Here is an 18,944-nt window from a genome sequence, read left to right as displayed (position 1 = left end):
CTCATGCCTGGAATGTGTACACCCGGTTCTGATCTGATGGGTCTGGGGTGAGGCCCAGGCCTCAGGACTTTTACAGCTGCCCAGGCGAGTCTGATGTGTATCCTGAGTGAGGAACTGTGCCCCACGTCCCACCTTAGACCAACCAAACCAGGAAAGTGAAGGTGACTTGCGGGGTTGCATGCGACTAAAACACTCAGAGGTCACTCCAGGGGAACTGGGCTAACTGGGCTGCGCGAAATAACCACACAAGAGACAGAAATACCTTTTCCTTTGGGGGTGCTGTAACGGCTCCTCTGACCTTAAGGGTCCACAGCAGAAAGAGAGAGAGAGAGAGAGAATGATCGAGCACACCTACTGACCCCTTTTATTGAGGAGAAGCTATTCAAATGAGGCAAAGGGTCAGGTTTCAGGGGGGCTGAGCCTAGCTTCATGATATCTGCTGTCAGCAGGTGGACTGACATCTAGGTAGGCCACACCCAAGGGCACATTAAGAGAAGGGGACACACAAAAGGGCGTTTCCATGGAACATTCTATCCCAAACAGGGCAAGGGGTAATATTACAAAGGAACAGGTGAGCATAGCTCTACCCCATGGGGTATAGGAAGGCACGCCCATGCACAAAGACACATTCGCTCACACCCTAAAGATCAGGGCAATGGTCAGAGTGACCAACAATGCCGCACCGGGTCAGAAGGGGAGACAGACACAGTCACATGCCAGTCGGCCTCCCACAGTGACTGACTTTGTAGAGAGAAGGGAGAAGAGTCCCATCACCTTACACCTGGAAGCTTCCAGTTGGAAACCAGCAACAAACCCCCGCTGTGCCTGGCAGGAGCTCAGGGTGATGAGGCGGGCTCTTCATGAGCCATGAAGATCTGCCTGGGAGACATCTAGTTGTTTAAGTTTAGCAGCAGCAAACCTCCTTGGGGTCCTTACTACCTGCCAGGCCCAAACAGATCTGTTGAGATGAGGATTCTGGGGTGCTCTCAGGCTTCACCCTGAGAAGTAGTCTATGGAGGAGACTGTCCGGGACCAGAGGGAGGAGGGCCCACCAGGCCCAGGGAGCAGGGGAGAGTGTTGGGCCCTCCTGCCTCTTTTGCCTAGAGATAGGAGCCAGAGAAATTAGGTGTACCGATGATTCCAGGGAGTGCCCAGGAACAGGGCACAGATCAGAATTCAAGATGTATTCCTTACCACCTGGCTGCTTAAGCCGGCCCTTGGATGGGTGATGTCAGTATTCCTTGGGAGCTTGTTGGGAATGCAGAGTCTTAGCCCTGCTGGGTCTGACCTATGAGATCAGAATTCCTGGTTTAACAAGACCTCTTTGTGATTTGCAGGCACTTTAGTCTAGAAAGCCTTGGCCTAGGACCACAGACACAAGGTGAGGCAGAACATCAAAAAGGCCCTGACTGTCCCAGGGCTTCCTTGCTCCTCTGAGTGGGTCAGCTCATGATTTCTTTGCCTGGAGAGCCCTGGAAGAACCTCTGGATGTCAAAAGGCAGCCTGAGCCAGACTGCCCAGGAGGCCTCCTGGCCCCTGGCTTCGAGGACCTCCTGCCCTGCGCTGCCCTCTGGTGGTCATAGTGAGTCATTGCTGCCTCACAGTGCCACATCAGCAGCAGGACACAGGAAAGGAACTCAGTCTGTAGCTGGTGGAGGAGGAAGGACTTGCTTGTTACTGTCCTCTGACATAAGGCTCTGAGTCTCCCAAGAACATGACAGGAGAAGTTTGGAAAACTGTTTTAGCAGCATGATGACAACTCTGGGGTGAGGCTGGTCTTTCCCTGGGCGGAAAGCCCCCGTGCTCATCGCTGCCTTCAGCTGTGGGAAACTGCTCAGAGGTGGAGCATGTGCTAGGCAGGAGGGACAGGAGCCCTCTGTAGCAAGGATGTGCAGGTGAGAGGTCGCCCTCTCATGGTTGCAGGACTTGAGCAGTGTGGTGGAGGGTTATTACCAGGCTGGGACTTTACCCCTCAGGCTCAGGCTTCAAGCAGTGTGGAGACTTGACTGCATGTGCACGGTGCATCAGGAGGCTGCAAGGACCGGGGTTGGCACACTGTGAGCTGAGGACAATAAGGGGCCACAGCACAGTTCCCAGAGCGCTAGAGAGCTTCACATAGGTCAGGCTTTGGTGGTGCTTTAGTCAGCGTTTTCTCTGCTGTGACTAAAGGACCCAACCAGAACAATTGTAAAGGAGGAAAAGTTTATTTGAGGGCTCACGATTTCGGAGGTCTTAGTCCATAGAAGGTCGGCTCCGTTCCTTGGGGCTTAAGGTGAGGCAGAACATCATGACAGAAGACTGTGGTGGAGGGAAGCAGCTCACACGGTGATCAGAAAGCAGAGAGAGCCTCCACTTGTCAGATAGAAATATACACCCAAAAGCCACGCCCCCAATGCCCACCTCCTGCAGACACACCCTACCACTTCAGGCACCTCTCAGTTAATCCCTGTCAGGGGATCAGTTCGCTGATTAGGTTAAGGCTACAACCCAATCATTTCTCCTCAAACCTTCTTGCCTTGTCTCACACGTGAGTTTTTGGGAGACACCACATCTCAACCATAACAGGTGGAGAAATGCAGACACACTGCCCACATTTCAGAGAGAAGAGGTGAGCCCATGTCAAGAGCTGGCTGGAGCAGATTTGGCTGTTTGAGTAAGAATGTTGTGCAGAGACTTAACAACCTTGTGATGGTCCTAGAGATGTGACCCTAGGCCCTCCCAGAGGTCAGAGGCTATGTTCTTGGCCACATCGATGAAGCAGCCTGGCTCCTGCCATGCCCCATAGCTGGCCTCAGCTGACCACTCCCTGAAGCTGCATTGCCACCAGCTCATTGTTACCTGGACAGGAGTCTAGGCCTCATTGTTGGCTCTTCTGTGACTCATAGAACCATCTGATGGAGCCAGTCCCCTCCTCACACCGGGGAGCAGGAACTTGAGGTAGAAGTCATATTACTCTGGCAGGTGCCTTTGGCTTTGAGAATCTAAATCCATGTCCTTTCTCCAGGGGATCAATCTACCTGGAACTCTAGCCAGTGGCCCATTTTACACCAGTTGCAGATACTCTTAGTGCCTCTTCCCTGTGCCCTGTGCATGCTGCCTCAATTGCTCATGGCCAGCATCTGCAAGTCTTTTAGTTCTCTCTGGGGTGGCACTGCCCAATGCAGGCAGACCGAAGAGGCTGGGGAATTAACACCCCAATCAGCAGCCCTTGGCCGTGGCAACAGGAGTTGGTGTAGACCCACGACCTGGATCCCTGGGTGGGGAATCCACAGACTGTGCTCTGCACCATCCCCAGAGGCCTTGGCATGACTAAGCTCCAGGTGCCTACGGTGGGAAGGGCTGGGTGATGCCCTCTTTCTCAGCTGCCCTCCTTCTCTGCTTTCCTCCCCATTCCCCTCTAGATGTTCACAGGGTCCCTTCTCAACTAATGATTTGCTCCCAAATCCTGTTTTGGGTCTGTTTCTGGGAGAAGTCAGACCAAGATAGTGTTCAGCAAGAGCACTTTAGTTCCGTCATCTTTGCTGCAGGATAACGAGGAAGGAGTGTGGGTGACAGTCCCTGGGCAGAGTGTCAGAAGGGCCTTGCTTTTCCCCTGTGGCCTTGGGACCAGGTAGTAGGAATAAAGGGGTAGAGCAACTCCAGCTGCTTTAGGGGTCTGTGAGCAAGATCCAGAAATGCTGGCTGTGACCACTAGGGGGCAGCTCTGCCAGGCTGGTCTCAGACACTGGGGACTTTGCAAGATGACAGCAAAGAAGATGCCCTCGTTAATGGAGCAGGCCTCAGAGTATCGGAGCTGCTGGTGGTTGAACCTCAGCGTCTGGTGGTTGGCCTCCTGCCTGGCCTTCTCACCATCTCCCTCTCAAAGAACTTTCTGGAGCCCACATAGTGCTGCAAATGCAGTGTGGCCATGGTGACCAGGTGCCCACCCGGCTTCAGCAGGCTGAAGGCTCTGCTGGTACGTGTTATGTCTATGTCAGGACAGGTGCTCCCAGGCCCAACAGTATCACTTGCAGCCAGCTGGGGATACCTAGGCTGACCTGAGTGGGTGCGACTGAGTCATGTCCTACTTCAGCGACTGTGTGACCATCCTTCTGGGCCAGGCCTCCTCTTGCCACCTGCTCCTATGGGGAGGGTCACAGAAGTGATATGACCATCATAATGATCAGCTCATAATTGACAGTCTGATTATGATGAATAATGAATATAACAATAAAAATGATAATTGCAATATATTAAATACGATCAGTACCATTATCACCAACCCCCACCACCATCCTCTGGGCAGTGACTCTCTTTGAGGATGATAATATTTCCCCTACTATACATATGAAGAAACTGGGGCACAGGCTTGCTCAAATCTCTGCAGCTAAAGGGGACAGCGGATCTGATATTTGGTTATGCCCTGTTCCTGTTCATCCTCCATCTTCTTCCCTTTAACAATTCCATAGCTTTAATATTCCAGTATCAAACTTTTTCTTTTCTTTTTTTTGGTACCATTGATTGAACCCAAGGGTGCTTAACCACTGAGCCACATCCCCAGCCCTTTTTGTATTTTATTTAGAGACAGGGTCTCACTGAGTTGCTTAGGGCCTCTCTGAATTGCTGAGGCTGGCTTTGAACTCATGATCCTCCTGCCTCAGCCTTCCGGGTTGCTGGGATTGCAGCATCTAGATGAGGGCCTGATCAGATCCTTCAGTGATGGTAGGAAGGAATAAAGCCCAGGCTGGGTCATCTGTGCAGTCCCTGCAAGGTCCCTGCGCCTGGAGACCCTCCAACCCTGGGTTCCATGCTGCACCTACCTGCACCCATGCCCGAGGCCAGGACTCTTGTGATGCTCTCATCTTTGGTGGCTTCAGGCAGGTGGGGACTCCTGCCTCTGTGCTGCTCTGAGGTGGGGCCAGGGCCTCGATTTCTCCAGCTGTGCAATTGGATGGGAATTGCTCTCCCCTCAGGGCTCCAGTGGATGCATTTACTCTCTGTGGACCCAGATGGGGACATGCCTGTGGGGGGTCAAGCTATTTCTCTGTGGAGCTGGGCAACAGTGCTGAGGGGATAGCGTGGGGGACTCTGAGCAGCCCGTGTCTTTCCATGACGTCTGTCCCACATCCCAACAGTAGATTACAGGAGGAGCTGAACCACGAGCTCATTGTGGGTGGGGAGGCTTCCAGGAGGAGATGGGACCAAAACTGGTGCTATAGTCTGGGTGGGAAGAAAGAAGTGGGGAGCAGGGCAGGGCAACCCCAGGCAGCTCTAGGTGAGACGGCCCTGGAGGGAGGGGCCCTGGCTGATGAGAGGCAAGCAGATCAGGAGGAAGGGAGATGGAGGGTGAGGCGGGCTGGGGGCTCTGGTGGAGCAGGGACAGCCTGCAGGTACCTGTCTCCTGCCAGCTCTCACACATATTGCACAGCTGGGGACCAGCCCCAGGCCCCTGGCTCTTCTCCAGCCATTTCTCCAGCTCCCACTGGTTCTGCTCCGTGTTTTCCGTGGTGATGATCCTGAAAGGCCTCACAGGCTGAGAGCAATGGGTGGTCGGCGGGGCCAGTGTCCGTGCCTGCCAGGATGTCTCCTGTGCTTCCCCTGAGGGACACAGCATTAGGAAGGCCTGGGGACACCCAGCTCCCTGCCCCGCTGTGGCCGATGGAGAACCCCGAGCCCTCCTTACACCATCCAAGGCGGGAGGCACAGACGAGGCCTGAGCCTGCCTGTGAGGAGTCTCTGGGCCATGTGGGGCCCCAGACCCACAGCTGGGGCTCAGAGGAATGAAGCTGGAGGATGGCATAGCCTGGCTCACACACCACACCCTCTTGATGCCCTGAGTACAGTGGGGGGCTGTGGCGGGTGGTGGGACAAGTCCTGGCTGCTGGAAATGTTAGGATTAACTCTGTTGAAACTATTTCCAATGGGTTCTGACCCTGGATTGGAAACGGTGGGGAAAGTGATCAGAGACAGAGTCTTGGGTAAAGGCTGAGGACTGAGCCAGTGGGTTCATAACCAGCTCAGCTGCTCAGGGGATGAGAGGATGTGGTGCTGAATTAGGAGGCAAAGGCAATGCCAAGTGCATACCCTCTAATCCCAGCTTCCTCCCTCCTCTGTTCTCTCTTAATATCCATCTATCTGTCAAAACCAAGTGCCAATATCCCTGTTCCAGGAAGTCTCAGATTTCTTTGGGAGCCTTTAGAGTGCTTTCCTCTGTGTTCCTGTGGGTGTTGCTTGATATATCTTACATGGCACCTATTAAAAGATTGGCAAGATTTTTTTTTTTGAGAGACTGAACAACCCCTCGGTCTGTGCAGTGTGCACCCGGCCCAAGTGTGCATGACAATACCAAATTTAGTTTTGCTGTTGTTACTATTGACTGTCTGACCTGGGCTGGCTACCCTTCTTTCTCTCTCCCATACTGAGCCTCAGTCTCCCCTTGGGTGCGCTGAGGAACTTAGGAGCGAATCTACTGGTTCACCCAATGCCAATGTCCCAGAGCAAGAATCTGTAAACTGAGTGCTATGGTTTGGCTTTGGGTAACCATAAACTCTCTTCATTTTCTGTAAAAAAAAAATTGAGAGTGTGTGCACGTGTGTGTTTGTGTGTAGAAAAATGTTCATGGGGATTCAAGATCCTATGAAGGCTACAAAGCCCTGTTTTTTTTGTGTGTGTGTGTTTGTGGGGGGAAGGTGCTACCGGAGATTGAACTCAGGATCACTCGACCACTGAGCCACATCCTCAGACCTATTTTGTATTTTATTTAGAGACAGGGTCTCACTGAATTGCTTAGTGCCTCACTTTTGCTGAGGCTGACTTTGAACTCTCGATCCTCCCACCTCAGCCTCTAGAGCTTCTGGGATTACAGGTGTGCACCTGGCCAGAGCCCTGATTTAAGGTCTTTTGACAGAGGAGGCAGGCCCAGGCACTGGACAGCAGGCACTGTCCCCCTGCCTGATCTCTTGTATTTCTCCAGCATAGGCCTGGGTGCACCACAGGTCTGAGATTACCCTGCCCATTTTATAGGTGAAGACACTGAGGCAGATTGCCACAGACTCCAGCCCAGCTCTTTGACTTCCAAGGCCAAGGGCTCCAGACACACCCGCCCTACATACTGGTAGAGGCCTTGTGGGTTGACTGACAGACAGGATGGGGAGGGGCTGTTTCTGCAGCATCCTCACTACTTAGTGGCCTGGGGTGGGAGTGCGGGGGGGGGGGGGTCTCCTACTATCATCTGCAGCTCATTCTGTCAGGTGCAGCCTGTTCTGCCAATATGGATCCCACCACTCACCTGCAGAGGAGGCTTGGAAGAGGTTCTCCAAGGTTAAATTTCAGGTGTCTGAGTGGAAGGCAGAGTGGCCAGCAGGTAGTCTCCTCCCCCACACAGCCTGCCTTCCAGGCTCTCTGGAGTCCTGCTGTTCTGCCTGCTCCTTCAGCCAGGGCTGCCCACTTTCTTCCTCCCAGACTCTTGTACTGGGAGTTGGATCATCTCCTTGGCCAGGGCTCCCTCTCAGGAAGGGCTCAGATCCACACAGAAGAAGCCAGAACTTCTGTGTTGGTTTTCTGGCTGAAGTTTATCAGCTAATAAATTATCAAGAACGTAGGAATGAAACAGGGTCACAGATGCGTGTCCTTGGGTGTACTCTGTTCCAGTTCATGAGTGGTGGAGCTGGTGCTGGGGGAGGGAGAGAGTTGCAGAAGGCCAGAGACACCCACAGAGACAGAAAAAGAGATAGAGATAGAGACACATAGGGTCAGCAAATGGCCCCAGGATGCCTCATTCTCGGGGGTTTGGTTGGAAAACAAGAAAGAATCAGAGGAAAGATCCCTTAGGGCGAAGAAACAGGATCCAGAGATGGCCAAGATTTCCCCAGCCGGGGTCAGTGAGCCTGCCCTGGAAAACAGCTTGTCCTTGACTTCGTCAAATATTCCCCCAGGCTTTAATCTTGTTTACTTCACCCATTTGCCAAATCAATCTTTTCTCTTTGATTAGCGCAGGAATAAACATAGGCAGGGCCCCTGAAAATCATGGGAGGCCCTATGTTTTTGGACAGGAGAAGGACCTGTCACAACATGGCATCAAATTCCACCCCCGCGTAAATACACACAAGCAAATGCACACACACACACACACACACGCAGAACCAGTAGGTGGTATTGAGGTCAATGCCCTGGTTGTGATCTTGTACTACGGGTTTGGAATATATTCCTATTGTGGGAAACTGGGCAGAGGGTACATAAGACTCTCACACTTACAGCTGCATAGATATCTATAATGACCTCAAAATAAAGTCTTATTATTAAGAAAAAATAGTGTTGTCAAGTCCCTTTCCAAAAGTCACTTTCAAGGAAGGTCATTTCAGGCCACAAATTCTAGTACATTTTGCAAATGGGCAAGCCTGGTACTCAGGCTGGTGATGAGTGGCTTCGCACAGTCTGAAGAGTGACATCAAGGAAGACGCCTTGGGTAGAAGTCCCTGACACTTAGTGTGCACCCACTGCATGCCAGCGTCGCCTGTCACCTTCATCTATGAAGTAGATCCTGACCTGCTCCCTCAGGGACTAGGAAGGGGCTGTGCCTTGCCCACTGTGGCCTGGCAGCAATGATAGGGTTCATATTCAAATGCCAGGCTCCGAGCCCAAAGCTGCCTCCAAGCGCCCCCTGTCCATCAAAGCACGCCCTCCCACCTGTCTCTGACCCTTTGTCGAGCACCCAGGCATCATCTGGGACCCAGTGATGACACAGAGACCGCTTCTGAGATTCTGTCTCTCCTCCCGGCTCCCAGCGAGCACAGAGATCATCCCAGGTGGAGCAGAAGAGCCCCAAGTCCTGTCACCAGAACCAAAGGTGGTCCGCGGTGATGTTCGGGTTTCTCGTTAGCGGGAAAACGTTTCAGAATATAAATTTCAACCCCTCTTTCACCATCGTTCTCATCATCAGGTTGAGTTACATATAAATCTCCCCCATTTCTGAGGTGAATGGGGCTTGGACTCGGGTGTTTCCAGTCGGTCAGTGAGAAAGTGGGAAGGCCCGGCTGCCTGTCCAGCGGGGACAGTGAAACGAGACTTCTACTTAATTTATTAAAATGAACAGACATGGGTCTGATGGACACACATTCTGGGGAGTTAGGAGTCGGTGCACTGAGTGCACCCTCGGCCCTGGAGTTCTCCTGTCACGACCCCTCCACGCGTGCGCCCTTGCACACTTGTGCTGGGCTGTTATCACGTGGGTGACCCGAGGACCTGCTCTGCCCTCCCAGCACTGACACAACATCCCTCTCCACCACTCTTCAAACTCTGGAAATGACAGTCGTTGGTGGCCAATGACTTCCCTAAGGTTGCTCTGTCCCCTTAGTGGTGGCGGGTAGAGCGTCACAGGTTTTCATGAGAGAGGACGTGAGCAGCGTCATTGGGAACACCCACAGCTTTCTCTGTGCTTTGGGTTAGATTCCTGTATGTGAGATTACTACTGAGTCAGGGTCTGAAAACTTAAAAATAATTTAGTATAAGTGACTTAGGCAAGTAATTGTTAAATTAATCTCCCAAACGGAAAACAACATTATCTTTTGCCTTTTAATTATTTGTTTTTCCATAATAACATCATATATTACGTGATTTCCCTTTAGGCTTCCTTCTCCTTCCCCTTCTTCTTCTTCCCCTTCCTCTCCCTTCCTTTCCCCCTTTCCCCATCATCATTTCCTCCTCTTCCTCCTCCTCCTCCTCCTTCTCCAGGGGGATTGAACCCAGGGGCACTTAACCACTGAGCCACATCCTCAGCAACCCCACCACCACCTTTTTAAAAAAATTATTTAGAGACAGGACCTTGCTAAGTTGCTGAGGCTGGCTTTGAAGTTGCATTCCTCCTGCCTCAGCCTCCCAAGATGCTGGGATTACAGGCATGTGCCACTTCGCCTAGCTCTTGGGGCTTACTTCTAAGGTTAGAAAATTCTTTCCACCCTGAGCCTTAGTAACTAATCAGTAGTGTTGACGTCTGTGGTTGATACGATATATATATATATTTTTCACACATGGAAGACACAGAGCCTTTTGGGTTTTGGGGTGAGGTGAGGCTTGCATCTCAGCACACAAAACAGGCCCTGTCTATATTTGTAGATTCCCCACTCCTGGGCCCATCTCTTCCTTCTGAAGAGTGAAGCAGAGAGTGTGGCCTGCTGAGACCCTGGTTTTCCTAGATGAGAGGGGACTGATTTTTTTTTTTTTTTGACTGGCTGACTTTTTAAATGACTCTTCCATTTTCTTGAAATGTGTCCATTGTTTAAAATTGTGGCCAAAGTCCTTTGAATAAAAATTTCCTAGAGCTATTAAAAAATATCACAGTATAGATAGATGCTGATCCCGAGTTCTGCAGTGACAGAGGCAGCAGGTGCACAGGTTTGAGGCTAGCCTGGACAATTTGGCAAGAGTCTGCCTCAATACAAAACAAAATAAATAAAAATAAAACAAATAAAAAGCTTCCTGAAATGACATGCGCATTCTTAAAAGGGACTGAAATTGCCTGAGCGTGAACAGAATGTCATCCAGTTGATGAGTGCAGACCTTAGGACAGAGGTCTTCAGCTGGGGCAGTTTTTCCTACTAGGACACCTCTGGCACTGTCTGAAGACGTCCTTGGTTATGACAACTGGGAACTGGGTGCTACTGGCATCCAGTGGGCAGAGGCCAGGATTGCTAAAAATCCTACAGTACACAGTTCAGTATCCCCATCCCAACAAAGAATTATCTGGCCCCAAATGTCAATGGCTGAAAACCCCTTTCTTAGAATGCATCCATGAGAGATGTATCTTGGAGCAGATGATCCCCTTGCCCGACCAGACCAGGCTGGGATCAGGATGTGAGGTGGGCTGTGGAGAGGTGGGTGGAGGCGGAGTGGGTAGGCGCTGGAATGCCCCAGGGTGGGGTGGGGAGGAGTTTGCATTCATTCCTCTGGGCAGCAGGAGACACTGGAGGCCTGGTGCTGGGAAGGGCGATCTTCCCCAACCATGCGGAGAGCCCTAGATGCCCCATCTCGCTGAGGGGCTCTGGGCATCTCCTGGATGGTGCGTGCACCTTCCACTCCAAGTCTGTAACCGGGACTGGGATCCTGTGCTGTGCATCCACGTGTCTCTCAGCACCCATTCTCCTTTCCTCCCCAGCAGCTGTGGGCCTCCAGAGGCTATTTTAGGGGACCCCAGCTGCAGCCCCGTTGCCCTCCAGGTTTCAGCTGGATATTGAGGGAGGGAAGAGAAGGAAGACTGGTAATTAATTTTTTAGTCTGGCTGCTGCAGGGGGCCTTCTCTACCCAGCTTTGTCTCAGGTCTCAGAGAATAATAGCTCCTGTCTGCCACTAGCCCTGAGTTATTGTGATATTTATTCTACGTGGCAACTTGAATCAGCTGTGGTGTCCAGATACGTGGTCCACCATCATTCTGGAAGTTTTTGTGAGGTTTTATTTTTATTTTATTAACACATTAGTCATCATGAGGGTGTTTTTGATGGGGGTAACACTTAAGTCAGTGGATTTTGAGTAAAGCAGATTGTCCTCCTAGTGTGGGTGGGCCTAATCCAATCAGGTGAAGACCTGAATGCATCAAAAGACTGGCCTTCTCCAATCAGGGAGGTGGTCCTAAGACTTCAACTATAATATCAGCTCTTCTCTGAGTTTCTAGCTTACAGCCCACCCTGCAGATTTGAACTTGCTAGCCTCTCTCACCCTGAGAGCCAATTCCCTAAGACAAATCCTTTCTTTCTATGTACACATCCCATTGGTCTTATATCCCCAGGGAACCCTGGCTAAAAAGGGGACCTCGTGGCTTCCCCCAGTGCCACTGGTGTCTTTGTTAGCACTGTCCCTTTTTAAAAACTCTTCTTGGGTTATGTAATCTGAACTCAGCAATTTCCTGCCTGCTCAGCCATGGTCCCTGGCCTCTCTTGGAAGCCAGGGGGAGTGACCTTGGGTTGATCCTGCCTCTTGGAGACTGCAGGCTATCGGGGTTTATGGGAGTCGGAGGTGTTTGTTTACTTAAAGTCAGAAGAACACATTCTTATCCCTCCCATTTCCAGGGCAGCAGGCCCGAACCTCCAGGGTGGCAGATTCATTTCAGTCTGGTTTGTGGCCAAGTCAGAGCCGTTTCCTGGTCCAAAAAAAAAAAAAAAAGGAGGCTGAGTTTTCCTCTGTCTGGGGGAGATTTGACAACCCATTCCCATTTTAAAGGGAAGAGCACTGAGGTACAGGGGTTCATGTACCCAGAGGCAACTTCTCATCTCCCCGTGCGTCCCCCCACCCCAGTGCTCTGCTCCCATCCCTGGGCCTGAACTCTGATCCCCACCAGGACTGGGCTGCATGCCCACTGCCTGGCCTGGAGAGAGCCACTGGGCCCTGCTGACTTCCAGGGTCCAGGTGGGGACCTATGTGCTCAGGCCCAGGATACCTGTGACCCAGGGGGATGCCTTGGATTCTTACAGCCAGTGAAGCAGGCACACAGATGGAGAAACGGTGGTCTGACACCTGCCCCACGTGCCTGCGGGCGAGAGCCGCACCCAGGGCTGGCACCATCAGTTGCCCCTGACGGACACACATCACTTCCGAGAGGAAGCAGCTGCAGCCATCGTGGCTCTGGATTGAGAAGAGTGTCAGGTAGGGCATGCCAGTGTGGTGGAGTGAGGAGGGTCCCCGTCCCTTCTGCATCCTCCCAGAAGGGGAAACTCATGGACAGGCCAGCATGGGAGGAGCAAAGGGACGATTCGGGAATTCTCGGGGTGGAGTCTGGAGGGATGAGCCCTTATAAGACTCTGGCAGGCAGGCAGGCAGGCAGGCGAAAGGATTGGAGCTGAGGGTCACCATGGAGGGCAGCTTCACCGGGGGTGATGTGTACCAGAAGCACTTCCTGCCCAGGGACTACCTGGCCACCTACTACAGCTTTGAGGATGGCCCGTCGCCTGAGACGGAGATGATCAAGTTTAACCTCGAGTGTCTCCACAAGACCTTTGGCCCAGGTGAACAGAGGTGGCCCTCGGCCCTCAGCTTCTTTCCAGGGACCCGGATGGGTGACAGAGAAAGAGTGTCCTGGGGAGTCCAGGCTCCTCTCAGGGCTGCAGACGTGGGGTGGGGTGGGACCCTGCGCCTCTCCAGACAACTGTATTCCTGGAAGTCCGGTCTGTCTCCCACAGGCCTGAGAAGCTGAGGAGCTGTGAGGCCCAGGGCTCAGGATGTGCAGGGGAGGACCCAGCACCCTGTAGCTCCCAAACTGCTCTCCTGGAAGGCCTCAAGGAGAGGGGTGGGTGGGGGGGAAGCCTCTCCGAATTATCACAAGTCCAGCCCTGCTCTGAGGCCTGAGAAAGTCAAGGGCAAATGGACTGTGGTTACCTTGGGATGGCACCACACCTGGAATGCATGGCCTGCTTGTGGCTGTGAGGACAGCCCCACTCGGGAAGTGCTGCGTGGGGTCTCAGCCCTGTCACGAACCTGCTAGCAGGGCCCTCCGCCCAGCACCCTGGTCTGAACCGTCCGTCAGGTGGACCCATGGTGCTTGGCCATGTCCTCTTGGTTTGTGCCGTCGCGTCCTCACTAGGGGTACTTGGCTGGAAAAAAGTGAGGGACAGAGTTGTCTGGTGGCCCAGGGGCAAGAGAGGGCTGCTAGGCTACAAGGCCTGGTGGAGAAGGCAGGTGGGGAAACAAAATTCAGAGAGCAGAGAGGCGGCTCCAGCCTGGCTCTGCAGGGAATGCTGGGAGTCACGCTCCCCTCCAGCTCCCAGGTGGGCCTCAACGCACTGGGGGTCTTCCCAGGTCATCTCCTCTCAGCTCCCCGCTTTACTGGCTCCACACTCCATGTTCCCATCAAGGAACCCACCCCAGTGGGGCTGATGTCCAGGGAGTCTGAGACTGAAAGGGCCCCTGCCTGGGGACACGGCAGCCTGAATCCTTTCCAGAACAGGGCTTGGGGTTCCAGTTCCCAGTAAGATACGGGGCGAATTCTTGACCCTTTTCTCCGAGTCAGATTTCTAATGTGTAAAATGGGAAAAACAGGAGCAGTTGCCCCATAGGTGGTTCTGCGCTGTAAATGGAAATTAATTCATGTCACGCTTGTGGGATGGGTCTTACCTGCTGGAAGCTGCCGAGCCAGGAAAACCCTCGTGCTTGGTGCTGCTCCCCCTTGGGGAAGGCCAGGGCGTGTGTCCTCCAGGCCCTTCTGTCTCTTTTAGGTTTCATTTCTCTTACCTACCCCCCCCCTCCCTCACAGGGGGTCTTCGTGGGGACACACTGATCGACATTGGCTCAGGCCCCACCATTTACCAAGTGCTGGCTGCCTGCGAGGCCTTTGCAGACATCACGCTCTCGGACTTCACTGACCGCAACCGGGAGGAGCTGGAGAAGTGGCTGAGGAAGGAGCCAGGGGCCCATGACTGGACCTCGGTGCTGAAATTTGCCTGCGAGCTGGAAGGGAACAGGTGGGGACGCAGCATGGGAGGGTCCCCTGCTGGGCCTTCCCCCCACCCAACACCTTTCTCAGAGGGCTCTCTGGCCTCAGTTGTCCCTGACATTTTGAGGACAGTAGGACCCTCAAGAATGGGACCAGATGTCTTGGGGTGGTGGACAGAGTAGGTGGATCTCTGAGCTATAGGATCATAGGACTGTGTTGATGTGTGACATAGCCAAGTATGACCACTGAAGGCCAGGTGACAGGGCCCTTCCTCCCTCCTTCCCTCCTTCCTTCCTTCTGCCCTCTCTCTTTCCTTCCTCCTCCCTCCCTCCCTTTCTCCCTCCCTCCCTCTTATCTCCCTCCCCCTTCCTTCCCTCCCAATTCCCTCCCTCCCTCTATTGTCTCCCCAGCTGTGAGAGGCCTTTGCCCACCACCACCCTGAGCTCAGGCACAGTGAAAGCTCACCCAATGCTCCTCCCCTCCTAGCTCCCTGCATCTCCACCTGAGAGAATCACTAATATGGATTATGTATGTCTAAACAATCTGCGCTTCGTTTTACAAACTTTCGAACTGTCTGACTAAGTAATCTGCTCCCTGTTAGCTTCCTGGATCTGCTTTTCATCTCCCCACACGGTATTTTTAAAATAGCCATACCACAAATCCATCTGCAGTTAATTCATTAATTCATTCCTCCATCTCACCGTGCTGATCCACCAGCCCACACCTGGGGCTCTTCTTCCTTCCTAGGGAGCAAGTAAAGGGGGCTCACTGGAAGGTTCCTACCACTCCCTCATCGTTTTCCTGCTGGGGGACCAAGGCCTAGATTGTAGAAGAGCCACTGACTGGTCACACAGGGACTCTGGGACTCCCCCATCTGCAGATGGCAGGCTGTGTGTGTGGGCAGCCTGGACGTGCCTTCCCTGAGCCCCGCCCTCTCTCCGCAGTGGCCGCTGGCAGGAGAAGGCCGAGAAGCTGCGGGCCAGGGTGAAACGTGTGCTCAAGTGTGATGCCAACCTGAGCAACCCACTGGCCCCGGTGGTGCTGCCCCCGGCCGACTGCGTGCTCACCCTGCTGGCCATGGAGTGCGCCTGCTGCAGCCTCGACGCCTACCGTGCTGCGCTGCGCAACCTCGCCTCGCTGCTCAAGCCAGGCGGCCACCTGGTGACCACAGTCACGCTGAACATCTCGTCCTACGTGGTGGGGAAGTTCAAGTTCTCCTGCGTGTCCATGAAGAAGGAGGAGGTAGAGCAGGCGGTGCTGGACGCTGGCTTTGACATCGAGCGGCTCCTGCACAGCCCCCATAACTACTCCACCACCACTGCTCCCAACAACGGCATGTGCTTCATCGTGGCCCGCAAGAGGTCTGGGCCCTGAGCCAGGAGGGCCAGCACTTGTCCATGTGCTAGGGAGGGACGGGTAGCATCTAATACCCCTGCTTTCAGCACTCACATCTTTTCTGAAAGTCTGAGATTCTAACATCCTCACTTCAGAGCTCTATGTTTTCCAACATCCTGTGTTCTAGGGTCTTGGGAGTGGAAAATTCCATTTTTCTAGTATGCTAAACTATCTGACTCCCAGGGACTGTAGAGTCTCCCGGACATGGTTTCTGTCTTTACCCAGGATGTCGGAGACAAGGAAGCCAATAGATAGTGGTATGTTGTAAATGCTTCAAATTCAGCTCTAAAGAGAGAATAGCACTGATTAGCAGTGACAGGCAATTTCTGTGGTGTGAATGATCCAACCATGGTTGATTTCAAGCTACCAGTGGTTTAACAACTCATAAAACTCCTAAAGATTTTGCAATTGGCTCTCATGAGCTGATATGAAGTGACCTAAACATACCACTGCCTCCCCTTTGCAGATTTAGCAAATGAAACTACAGGGTGTCCAGTTAATTGAAATTTAGATGAATAAAAATAATATTTTTTTTTAAAAAAAGAATAAGTATGTGCCCCAAATTGCCTAGTACATACTTATCCTAAATGTATTTGGGTTGTTTATCTGGAGTTCAAGTATAACTGGGTGTCTTCAAGGTCATCCAGCAACCCAGATGCAGACTTATTTTTCTGGCTCCAAAGTGAGAAGAGGGGCTGCCCAGGAGCCAGTCTGCTCCCTGCCCAGAGGAGCCTTTGTGTGGGTTAGGAAAAGCTCTCCTACAGGTATCTTCTGGTTGAAAAGTTGCTCCTTGTCCCACTGGAAGGACTCTGAGAACAAGATGACGCTTCTGGGCAAACATTTGGAGAAAAAAGCCCCCTCCTTAAGGCCGACATGGTCCCACCCCTGGATACCTACCTGCTTCTCTCCTCTCCTGCCACCATCTGCACCTGAGGCATATGCTGCAGAGCTGGGTGCAGCAACCCTGATACGGTCAGGATTCTGGCCTCAGCCCTGCTCCACTGATCTGGGCCTTATTCCCTCTCTGTGGAGCAGGGGAAATGGGACCTCATCTAAATAATCTTCAAGGAAGTTCTAGGAACAGAAAATCATTGATGTGAAAGTGCTTTGAGAAGTAAAAGGATTTGCACAAATTGACCTATGGATATTATTTTCCCAAAGAGTTAGAGCTGGAACAGTCTTTCAAAATCGATTTTTTGATGAACAAAAATAATACTTTTTTTTTAAGAATAAGTATGTCTCCCAAATTGCATGGAACATACTTATCAAATCCCTACTTTTCACAATCCAGGAAGCTAAGGGCAGTGGTTGCCCAGAGACACAGACAGCTGATAACAGAGTTGGAAGAAGAACACAGGTGTCCCGACTCCTCATCCATTTGGTGCACCAGATGTCCCTGGACCTGGAAGCACAGGAGTCCCCTTGCCCCTTCTAGCACAGGCTTGTTTCAGCACCCATCCCCCCTCAGCATCCCTACACTTCCCAGCTTACACTTGCTCCAAGCAACACACAAACCCCAGCTCCTCTCTTCTGACTTGTCTGGAGAGGCACTGCATATGTTAGTTTTAGACATGCTCCTGGTGGAACCATCAACAGGCAGAGGAGGTAGGGGCCTGGCAGGCAGGGTCCAGGAATTGCAAAAATAAGGCCCTGATAGGGAGTTGTGAGGGAATATGAGGTTTCTGCCCAAAGCAGCCAACGAGGGGCTAGTTTCTGCAAGGTGGCCAACAGACAGTTGCCCTGGAGGAGGATTGCTAAGGAAAGGAAGCACCCCCCTGTGACTTCCTTCAGTGTCAGGACTTCTCATGGAAAGCCATCTGGCCTGAACATGGGCAAAAGACAGAGAATCCAAACACATGCCTCGCTCCCAGGGCAGCTTAGTGTGCAGAGTGGATTGGCTGCTGTGGGTGAGGTGCTGGGGAAGTGAGTCTTCAGGGGCTTTCCGTCCTGGGCCAGGTTGGATTGAATGGCTCTGCTGAGACCTGCCACATAGCCACTGCAGATACTGTGTGCTTTCTACATGCCTTAATAAAACATTCTGTTTCACTTTAAGTAGCACGGAAACTGTGGTATGTTGATAAAACTGTGGGGGGAGGAGTCTTTAGAGGAGAAAACTTCATGTGACTTCTGTTTGGAGTTAGGGTTATTGGACTTTTATGGGTCATGACTCCTTTTATGCAGCAGTTCACTAAATTGCTGTTACATAGGATATGGGCAGGTTTCCTGATGTATCCAGAATGCAAACAATGCAAAACTCAATGGTAGTGGCTTCATCCATTTTTTTCCACTGACATTTCATAATAGTGCCGGGTATTGGTTCAGTGACTCAATGGTAACAGAGCTAGCATCTCTGCAATTAATTCAATCCGTTTTATCATGGTGGCAAAATGGATGCCATAGCTCCAGGCACCATGCTTAGATTTAGATTTAAGGCAGGAAAATGAAGGCAAACGGGACTTTATCTTAATCTCTGTCCCTCTTAGGAAGAAAGCAAAAAATGACTCCAGAAGACTTCAGTTGTGTCATGTGACCCTGAACCAACAGCAAGGTAGTCTGGGAAAGGAAGCATGTCACTTTCCTAGTCTCCACGGTGGAGATGGGCTGGGGAGAAGCAGATTGGCAGTCTGTGGGTCAGCCAGCAGCCAACCTCAACTGCATCCCTTTTGGGTTGATCATGGCTGGCTTTGTTTCTTCTCTCCAAACCTGGTTGTCTGAAGCCCCTGACCTCCTCCATTCCATTCCCTGTGGCATCTGCAGGAGAGCCCTCTGCTGGGCAGGAGAAAGAAACCAGAACCCGCTGGGTCAACATCCTGGGCTTCTGGTGGACGCCTCCCCCTGACCCGAGCTCCCTGGGGTAGAGGGATACCTTCCTCCTGCACACATAGCTTGTGTCCCAGTGGTGGTATCCTCTAACTGGCTCTGCAGGACTCAACTGCACACCAAGGGCCATTCTGCTGTCACCTGGATGCTTCAGGCTTCTTCCATGAGTTCCTTAGTGGGATCTTCTGCAGCTGGGCAAGGACTTGTTCTTAGAAGTCGTGGAATCAACTTTCCCACCACCAGTTATAGTAAGCTCTGTCCCCAGGTGACTGCTGCTTTTTGGACACCAGTTTGGGAGAAGTAGGAGGCCGGGAGAGGCTGAGACCAGTATGGTGCT

At 52.3% G+C, this 18,944-nt stretch overlaps 1 protein-coding gene and 1 long non-coding RNA gene across 4 annotated transcripts; one reads left to right on the top strand and one right to left on the bottom strand.

The window, feature by feature from the left end:
• Positions 1–259: 259 nt before the first annotated feature.
• On the bottom strand, positions 260–7,819 carry LOC144375358 (uncharacterized). 2 transcript variants are annotated; one of them, XR_013435082.1, is made up of 4 exons: positions 7,268–7,817; positions 5,374–5,577; positions 4,800–4,976; positions 260–4,121 (listed from the first exon to the last, which is right to left on the bottom strand). It is a non-coding gene; the product is annotated as an uncharacterized LOC144375358 (long non-coding RNA). The 2 variants fall into 2 exon arrangements; XR_013435081.1 differs by having other exon boundaries at positions 4,800–5,577; positions 7,268–7,819.
• A 4,121-nt stretch (positions 7,820–11,940) lies between these two features.
• Positions 11,941–17,839, top strand: Inmt (indolethylamine N-methyltransferase). Of its 2 annotated transcripts, XM_078039899.1 has the most exons (4): positions 11,941–12,200; positions 12,438–12,609; positions 14,213–14,420; positions 15,337–17,839. In XM_078039899.1, exons 1-4 carry the CDS (start codon positions 11,970–11,972, stop codon positions 15,764–15,766), a joined length of 1,041 nt encoding a protein of 346 aa, XP_077896025.1. In that variant the 5' UTR covers positions 11,941–11,969; the 3' UTR covers positions 15,767–17,839. The 2 variants fall into 2 exon arrangements, with proteins under 2 accessions (XP_077896025.1, XP_005319224.1); XM_005319167.3 differs by lacking the exons at positions 11,941–12,200; positions 12,438–12,609 and adding an exon at positions 12,772–12,968.
• The last annotated feature ends 1,105 nt before the right edge of the window (positions 17,840–18,944 follow it).

This window comes from Ictidomys tridecemlineatus, chromosome 2, assembly GCF_052094955.1.
Source record: "Ictidomys tridecemlineatus isolate mIctTri1 chromosome 2, mIctTri1.hap1, whole genome shotgun sequence".
Classification (NCBI taxonomy): domain Eukaryota; kingdom Metazoa; phylum Chordata; class Mammalia; order Rodentia; family Sciuridae; genus Ictidomys; species Ictidomys tridecemlineatus.
This window is presented reverse-complemented; position numbering and strand designations above follow the sequence as displayed.

Bases quoted from the DNA above. Each gene is read 5' to 3' on its own strand.
- Inmt (XM_078039899.1), top strand. From the start codon at position 11,970: ATGGGAGTCGGAGGTGTTTGTTTACTTAAAGTCAGAAGAACACATTCT. The intron at 12,610-14,212 runs GTAGGGCATGCC...CCTCCCTCACAG, and splicing joins TGGATTGAGAAGAGTGTCAG to GGGGTCTTCGTGGGGACACA. The intron at 14,421-15,336 runs GTGGGGACGCAG...CTCTCTCCGCAG, and splicing joins TGCGAGCTGGAAGGGAACAG to TGGCCGCTGGCAGGAGAAGG.